General features: G+C 69.1%; 1 protein-coding gene across 1 annotated transcript in view; it reads left to right on the top strand.

Annotated features, from left to right (window-relative positions):
* LAMA5 (laminin subunit alpha 5) overlaps window positions 1-8,333 on the top strand; it is a gene marked incomplete at its 5' end in the record, with an annotated part of 44,002 nt that overhangs the window by 25,885 nt on the left and 9,784 nt on the right. Inside the window, 12 exons of the mRNA XM_029917993.1 lie at window positions 1,369-1,617; window positions 1,916-2,172; window positions 2,281-2,392; window positions 2,630-2,722; window positions 2,887-3,003; window positions 3,150-3,295; window positions 5,032-5,137; window positions 5,784-5,952; window positions 6,053-6,224; window positions 6,507-6,749; window positions 7,325-7,456; window positions 7,578-8,083. Of these exons, the coding sequence (XP_029773853.1) occupies window positions 1,369-1,617; window positions 1,916-2,172; window positions 2,281-2,392; window positions 2,630-2,722; window positions 2,887-3,003; window positions 3,150-3,295; window positions 5,032-5,137; window positions 5,784-5,952; window positions 6,053-6,224; window positions 6,507-6,749; window positions 7,325-7,456; window positions 7,578-8,083 (2,302 nt within the window). The remainder of the gene's footprint in view (window positions 1-1,368; window positions 1,618-1,915; window positions 2,173-2,280; window positions 2,393-2,629; window positions 2,723-2,886; window positions 3,004-3,149; window positions 3,296-5,031; window positions 5,138-5,783; window positions 5,953-6,052; window positions 6,225-6,506; window positions 6,750-7,324; window positions 7,457-7,577; window positions 8,084-8,333) is intronic.

Below are 8,333 nucleotides of genomic sequence, written 5' to 3'. Positions count from 1 at the left end.
GGGGCGGGGGTGGGGTTAGCGGCCTGTGTCCCTCCGCCCACTTGCAGCGCGCGCCCCCCGCACGCACACCTGCACGCACGCCCCTGCAGCCCCGCCCCCAGGCCCGCAGCCCAAACGCCCCGCGCACCGTTCGCAGGAGGCGCCCGCATAGCCGGGTTTGCAGAGACACTGTGTGCGGCCACCTCGCAGGACGCAGCCCACTGCGAAGCTGTGGAGAGGGACGTGGTCCTGTGACAGCTGCACTCCCACGGGGGCCCCCACCTCGAAAGCCCACCTCAGCCGCCGGCAGCGCTGACCCAGCTAGGGAGGGGACAGTGGCCTTCCACACCGGGGCTGTAAGGGTGCACCGCCACCAGCCGCCCTTCGGGACCCCGGCCAGGCTGGCCCAGCTTACTTGTTGGAAGGCACGGCGAGGGGGCAGGGGCAGCTGACACAGGGGGCCGTCGGGTCCTCGGACCCGCTGCGCACGAAGCCGGCCTGGCAGCGTTCGCAGCGGTCACCCTCCGTGTTGTGCTGGCAGCCCTGGGGCAGAAGGGCAGGGGGTGGGGGGTGGGTGCTGGCGGCAGGGCTCCGCTTCTCTCTAGCAGGGCCCGATCAGCCCTCCAGCCAGCGCGCCGGGGACTCTGTGCCCAAGGTCTGCCGCCCAGGACACCCTCTCCACTTGCACCCCAGGGCGTCCATAGTGCTGACCCAAGGGTCCTGGTCTCCCCCGCTCTGTGCCTCCGCTGGGCCCCACTCACCACGCAGACGCCCGAGCCAGGGAGGCAGCGGTCCGAGTGGCCGTGGCACTGACAGGGGACACAGCGACCCAAGAAGAGACCTTTGACGTCTCGGTAGTAGCCGGGAGCACACTCCTGGGGACAGGAGCGGAAGTGCTCAGGAAAGAAAGCAGGCCCAGCCCGAGGGCAGACCAAGGACCCTGCGCTCAGACCCTCCGGAATCCTGGCCCAGCTGGAGACAGGAAGTCAACCCCCAAAGCCATATGGACGCACTGACTCAGGTGAGCAGCGCCCCACGTGGGCTGGGCCGCTTCTTTCTCCTCCAGAACCTCTTCCGAGCGGGCGGGTGCTCAGGGACAGACCCCCCACCCGACCACCCCCCGACACAGGCAGGTGGATGAATGCGTGAGGGAGGAGGGCGGGTGCAGGCAGTGGAGGGAAACGGAGCAGCCGTGTGCACGGAGGGCCAGGCAGGGACACAGGTGATGGGGGAGGGAGGGGGGTAAACTGGGGACACAGCGGGCTGCCCGCCCCCCCTCACCTGGCAGGACTCCCCGAGGTAGTTGGCGGGGCACATGCACAGCTCCACGTTGCTGGCCAGAGGCCCCTCACCCGCCTCGCCAGCCACCTCCAGCGCCACCCTGCGCAGGGAGATGGCCGAGGAGGTCTGGGAGAAGAGGGCGCGGATGTGCAGCTGCTCCAGACCCGCCAGCACCATCATGAGCTCCTCGCGGGACACGGCACTGTGGCTCTCCGTGTGCCGGAAGCTCCCCTGCGGGCGGGGACGGTGCTCAGTGGGCAAGATGGGGCACTTCGGGGCGGAGCGGCCCGCCGCCCCGGGAAGACCAGCACCCGGTCCCCTACCTCCCACCGCGCACAGAAACCCACTCCAGACGTGGTAAGAATTCAAAGGCACAAAGAGAACACTAAGCTTTAGAACAAAACCTAGGTGGGTACTTTCTGATTCCAGAGAGACTGACACAGACAAGGCACAAAAACACTAACTACACGTGAAAACCCACAAACTTTGAGTACGTTAAACATCGGAATTTCCGTTCAGCTGCAGACTCCTCAGGTAGAGACCCAGGCAGGCTATGAACTGGGAGGAGAGGGGACCCTGGGAGGTCGGGGCAGAAGGCAGATGGACCCGCAGGGCCACTGGGCATCCCAGGAGCTGCCTGACCGTTGGGGGTCAGGGCTGCGAGGGCCAGCACGTGGCTGGGAGTGCCACCCACACGGGCGACCAGAGCAGCAGCAGGGACGTGCGAGGGGGAGGGGAGGAGCTCCCGCTCCCAGCCCCATTTTCTGTCCTGGAGGGCAGGCACAGCAGCGGAGGCCCCCGGGGCCCCTCTGGGCCGTACCGGGACCCAGGACATCCCCCCTCCCCACCTTGCGCCTGGCCCAGCTCTGCTCACCTCTACCAGTTGCAGCTGCCCATGGTGGATGTGGCCGGGTGCCGGGTACTCCGGCTCCAGGAACATGATGCTCATCTGATTGCCCTGGGGGGACGCGTGGACAGATGAAGGCCGGTGGCCGGGCTGCCCGCCACCCCGCTCGGCAGCACCCGCCAGCCTGCCGGCCACGTCCGCCCGGGCGGGTACCTGCAGCACCACGTCCGGCCTGCTTTCCATGGGGATGAACACGTCTCCCCGCTGGGGCTCCGAGTGAAGTTCGTAGCGGAGGGTCCCCCCATAGGATGACACCTGGAGGCAGAGCAGAGAGATGTGACCCGGCCAGCCCCCGACCACAGGCCCAGGGGGCAAAGGGGCTGGGCGGGGCCCCGGGCACCTCACAGAGCCCCCAGCCAGCCCTGGACATGGCCGGTCCCTCTGCTGTCCTCCCTCAACCTCCAGGGAGCTCCTGGGCACCTCACCGTCCCCGGGGTGTCGCCTGCTCACCTTGTCCCCCAGGTAGGAGGGCGGGGCCTGCCAGTACAGCTCAGGGAGGGCCTCGGACCCGCGCCGCAGATCGGCGTAGAGCAGCTCCGCCCCGGCCCTCCGCTCGTGAGGCACCACCTGCCGGTCACCGCTCAGCAGCGTCCAGCCCTCCATGTCCACGAGCTGTGGGCACACGGGAGGGGCACGCGGTGAACACCCTCACGTGTCACTGAGCCCGTCCCGCGCCCGGGGCCTGCCGGTTGGGGGTCATGCGTCCCCTCTGGGAGGAGGTCCTGCTGCGGGTGCGCACCTCCCGGCGGGTGTGGGCAGAGCTCCTGCAGCGCTCGGTGGCCCCGAAGCAGAAGCAGCGGGTGCAGCCTTTTGGGTTGGCGGCGTCCAGGGAGAAGGTCCCCAGGCGGCACTGGTCACACCTTGGGCCCTGCACATTCTCCTGGGGGCAGAAGGGCAGGGCAGGTCAGTCTGTCCTGTGCTGTGGGGTCGACCGCCCTGGCTTGCTGTCACCGCCTCGCTGACGGGCTCACTCCCCCGGAAGCCCCCAGAGGAGGAGTTTCAGCAGCTGAGGCAGCACAGGAGGTGGGGCGCCCGGCCCCTCACCTTGCAGTGGCACTGGCCCGTGACAGGGTCGCACACGCTGGGCATGGAGCCCGCCTCATCGCAGTCACAAGGGCGACAGCTGGGGTAGCCGTGGAAGCCAGGGGCACAGGTGTCACAGCGGCGCCCGGCCACGTTGGGTCTGCACCTGCCGGAGGGAGTTCAGACGTTGGCCAGGGCTCCCGTCCACGCTTACTGAGACCACAGGTGGCCCCCGAGGCAGCGGATCCCCAGGGTGGGGCCTTCCCCCCGCCCAACCTGGAGGGAGCATCCTCAATGGCAATGCCGTCCCTGACCCAGGACCGTGGTGACGGTCCCACTGCCCCGCTCACTTGCACTGGCCACTGTCCACGTCACAGGTGGGATCCGTGAGCTCCTGGACACCAGGCCCTGAGCAGTTACACTCCTCGCAGCCAACCAGGGGGTGGCAGCCGAAGGTCTGCGGCTGGCAGACGACGCAGTCAGGCGGCACAGTGCGCGGCGGGCAGACGCAGTGGCCCGTGAGCTCGTCACACAGGCGGCCTCGGCAGTCACAGGCTGCGGAGCAGGGACGCGGCTGTGGTGAACCCTCTGCCCCATCAGAGGCTGGGGCTCCTGCCCCGAGGACACCCCACCCCACCGCGGCCTGGTTTCGCCCAGCTCCAGGCCCACAGGCTCAGGCAGCTCCTCTGATGTGCAGTCAGTTGCCTAGAATTGCTGTCTGGTCCCCAGACGGACAGCCAAGCCACAGGCTGCCCGAGGTCCTGCAGACAGTGGAGGGTCGGGGGAGATCTAGAATTTCCTCCTGGCCACTGCACCCACGCTTCCTTCCCCCGGGAAGCCTCCTTGGGATCGGGGCCCCTGTCGCAGCCCCCCCGGGGGCGGAATCACTCACGCCTGCAGCTGGGGAAGCCCCAGTAGCCGGTGGCGCAGCGGGAGCAGTCCCGGCCGATGACATGGGCGCGGCAGGGACACTGGCCCCCGAAGGGCTCACATGTGGGGCTGGTGGCTCCCACTTCATGGCAGCCGCAAGGCCGAGCTCCGTTGTTGTAGAAGAGAGAGAGAGAGGCGGCGGCATCACGACAGAACTGGGATGAGCTGGTGGGGCTGGGGTGAGAAGGGCGGGGGGTGAGGCCAATGCCCCGCCCAGAGCCCCGCCCCCCCGCCCCCACCCGCCCCCGCCCGCGCCCCGCCCACCTGACGTGGTAGCCCTGGCTGGCACACTGGCTGATGAAGTCGTAGGATTTGTCCAGGGGCTCCTCTCGGAGGTAGCTGGAGCTGTAGGCCTCCTCGGGGACCACCAGCACGTACTCCTAGAGCCCCAGGGCCTGGTCACCTTCCTGTGGGCCCAGGATAGGACCCGAGCCGGGGAGGGTGCCAGAGCCTACCAGCACCAGCACATGCCGGGGGGCGGTGGCCTCCGTGACAGGCCAGGGTCCAGCCAGGCAGCTAAGACGGCGGTGGCCGCAGCACACCCCAACCCTCGGCCAGCAAAGCTGGCACGTGCTGGGTGCCCAGTGGGCCACTCAGAAGGGAGGCCTAATGGGAGCTTGGTGGGGGGTGATGCTCAGCGATAAAGAAGTGCCCAGCCTCCTAGTCTGCCAGACATGCCTTTGCCCTCCCTCTCCAGCCTTCTAGGCCTCCTCCTCCAGGAAGGCCAACCTGACCAGCAGGGCTCCAGGGGGATAGCGGGAAACACCTTGGCTCTTGGACACCCTCCCACCTCCACCAGCCTCGTGGCTCGGCCTGGAGGTCCCTGGAGTCTGCTCTCCCTGGCACCTGGCGTGGGGCTGGGCCAATGCGGGCACACCCTGCCTGAGTGACCGCTAGCGTGCTGTGTCCAGGGCGTCCATACCCAGGGACACTAGCCCCAGGCCAGGCCCCACGAAGTCGGCATCCTCAGGACTCACCAGCCAGAACCACCGGCCCTCGGGCACGTGCACGGTCACGGTGAGCTCCCTGTCAGTCACATCCAGGACGGCCTGGCCCTCACACACCACCAGCGTGCGGCAGCCATAGCCGTGTGGGCAGAAGCTGGCGTTGGCGTGGCCTAGAGGGGGACGGAAAGGTGGTCAGTGCGCCTCCTCCACCCCCCACAGGCCAGCCGCGGCCTCGTTCGGGTCACTCCTGGAGCCACCAGGGAGGAAGAAATGCCCATGGGACACTGCCCTGCCCGACAAGGGGCACGCATCTATGGTGCACAACTAGCATGTGTGACCGCGTGTGAGGTCCATCTGGCTGGGCCCACTCGCGCTATGTGAACAGGTGCGGCAGCGCAGAGGCCCGCTGGGCCCACGGCCCGAGTTCGGCCGAGCAAAAACAGCAGACACGCGTGCGAGAACACACGTGCCGCCTGCCCGTGTCCCACACGGAGCCCTGGGTTACCCGCCTCTGTGACAGGCTGAGCCCGGACTCAAAGGGAATCAGGAGCAGAATCCAGGAAGGGGGATGGAGGCTGGGGCCGCCCACCCTGGGCCCCGGACACCTCATGTGAGAACCGACAGCGGGGTGAGCCTGTCCGACCACACAGGGGGCTGTGAGAGGAGACCCCCGGCAGGCTCCCTGTCTGGGGATCCGTCCCCGTCACCCACCACAGCCACTCACCCTGCCAGACTCGGCCCCCACTGACGAGGACCTCCACGGTGAAGGTGGGGTGAGCCGGCTGGTACCCGTGCAGCAGGAAGGCGTAGCGGCCCAGCGTGGGCACGTGGGTGGCAAAGACCACCGTCCCCTGCAGGGAGAGGCTCCGCTGAGCGGGCGCAGGGGTGGGCGTGCGAGCCGGGGCGGCGGGTGCAGTCCTCCCCGCCTGGGTCCTCACCTGGGGGTGGCGTAGCAGGGTGGGCTCCACGTCGGGGTCCACGGCAGTGGCGGGCCGAGGCTGGGGCCCTGGCGGGAGAGCGCTGGGCGCGAAGTCCTGGGAGCGGGCCAGGGGGAGGCCGGGGGGCAGCGGCAGCACGCGGCAGTCCCGCAGGACGATGGGCTGGGGCGGCTTCAGGAAGCGAGACGGCAGGCAGGTGGCACTGGAGGGGGCGCAGGAGTGAGTCCCCACGGGCCGGCCCGCGGGCCCCGCCAGCTGCCCCGGCCCCTCCCGGCCCCACCACCTGCTGGGCTCGAAGGCACCGTGGCTGCTGACACAGCGGACCCGGGGCTCCACGAACTCCAAGCTGAACGTCTCCACAGGCACCAGGGTGACGCTGTGCTGTGGACAGAACGCGGACGTGCGCGCGGGGCCCTCCCTCCCCAGGCCCACCTGTGTCCTGCTCTTTACGCCCAGGCCCCGGACCCTCTGGCTGCACGCACGCTGGCCTTGACCGGGTAGTCGGGGCCAGGAGCCCTTCTCAGCTCTCCCTGGGGCCGCACTCCTGTCTCCCCTCCGACATCCGCCCTGTCACTTCCTGCGGCTCCAGGACCACGACCTCCCCCTCAGCTCCAGCGACGGTATTTTGCGTGGCAAATACAATGAACAGAGGCACCGAAGCCGTCTGGGAACCCCACTGAGGACACTGTGTGACCGCGGCACAGACACCCGCCCCGTGTGGTTCCGGAGCTCCAGGACGCAGTGGTGAGGTGGTGCGGGCAGCGCAGGGGGGCGGCCGTGGGGCCCGAGGGGTGTGGGGGGCGTGCTGCTCGCTGGCCTGGGTGCGGGCCGAGGGAGAGCACGGACGCAGTCGCCCTGACGTCCGGCAGTCGGGCGGGAGCCACGTGGGCTCCCTTTCCGTTTGCGGGTCGCTCTTGACCCGCGATGCTCGTGCACGAATCCGGGCACAGGTGACCCATGTTTCAAAGGCCCGGGAAACGTAAGGCTCCGAGCGGCCGCTCCCGTGAGAGCAGACGTCAACCGCCCGGAGCTCTCTCGAGCGCGCGCCTCCACTGGCTCCCCGGCGTCCGCGACTCGCGCCCGGACGGCGCAGAGGCCGTCTCACGGCGGCCTCGTCCTCGGACCGCGGAGCAGGCCCCTCAGGCCGGACGTCCTCGTCCGTCACACCAGGAAGCAGCTTTTCCTTGCCGTCATTACTTCCTCCTCCACTCCACCCCCCCCCCCCCAGGGCCGGGCACGCACCGCAGTGGGGGCGGATGCTGGGCACCTGGGCTCGCTCACACCCTTCTGCCCCTGGGCTGTCTGAAATCTTCCTGAAGGCCTGACGCCTCAGGGGGCCTGGGGCCCGTGCGCTCAGGGGCCGGGGGCCAGGGGCTCACCAGGAAGAAGCGTGCCTGCTTGGCCGTGAGCCGGACGCTGGCCTCCGTGTCCAGGTGGAAGACCGCCAGGCGGTGCTGGGGGTCCAGGGCGGCGCCCCGGCACAGGGTGCTAGGGACAGGGGGTGGGCGGTCAGCGGGCGGTCAGCCCTCCCACGCAGCTCCCCCAGACCCGAACCCTCTCCCACTCCCGCAGACCTGTAGATGCAGGGGTGCAAGGTGAGCGCCCCCTCCTGGGGCGCCTGGCCGGGGATGTGCACGCCTACGCCCACCTCCTGGCGGGCGTCCTCACTGGCATACTCCACCAACAGGACGTAGCGGCCCGGCTGCGGCACGGCCACCTGAAGCTGAACGTCCACCTGGGGGACAGCGATAAAGGCCCCGCTTGCAGCGACAGCGTGCGCTCCCCGGACGCCCCTGGGCACGGCCCTTCACAGCCACGGCGCCCACAGCCTCTATCCCCACGCCCGAGTCTGCACCTGTGTCCTCACCACCGGGGGCACTCCTCCCGGGACACCCTGCGGCCATCGGCCTTCCAACCTCTGCTCCCTCCAAGCCTCCCCTACCTTCCCAAGGCCTCCCAGTTAGCACTGCTGAAAGCCTGCTGCCTGGAGGCCCGACCCGGGGCTTCAGAGCGACCAAATGACCCGCTGCCTCCTCGTGACAGGCTGGAGGACTGGAGTCAGCGAACCCCACTGACAAGTGAGGCCCCGAGGCTGTCCTGACCCCAAATGTCAAACCTGAGGCCTTGCACCTGTCCCATCACTGCGCCCCCTCCCGTGTCCATCACTGCCCCCGTGTCCATCACTGCCCCCTCCCCCGTGTCCATCACTGCCCCCCCACCTCCCCCGTGTCCATCACTGCCCCCCCACCCTCGTGTCCATCACTGCCCCCCTCACCTCCTGTGTCCATCACTGCCCCCCACCACCCCCATGTCCATCACTGCCCACCA

This window comes from Suricata suricatta, chromosome 12 (genome assembly GCF_006229205.1).
Source record: "Suricata suricatta isolate VVHF042 chromosome 12, meerkat_22Aug2017_6uvM2_HiC, whole genome shotgun sequence".
Classification (NCBI taxonomy): Eukaryota; Metazoa; Chordata; class Mammalia; order Carnivora; family Herpestidae; genus Suricata; species Suricata suricatta.
This window is presented reverse-complemented; position numbering and strand designations above follow the sequence as displayed.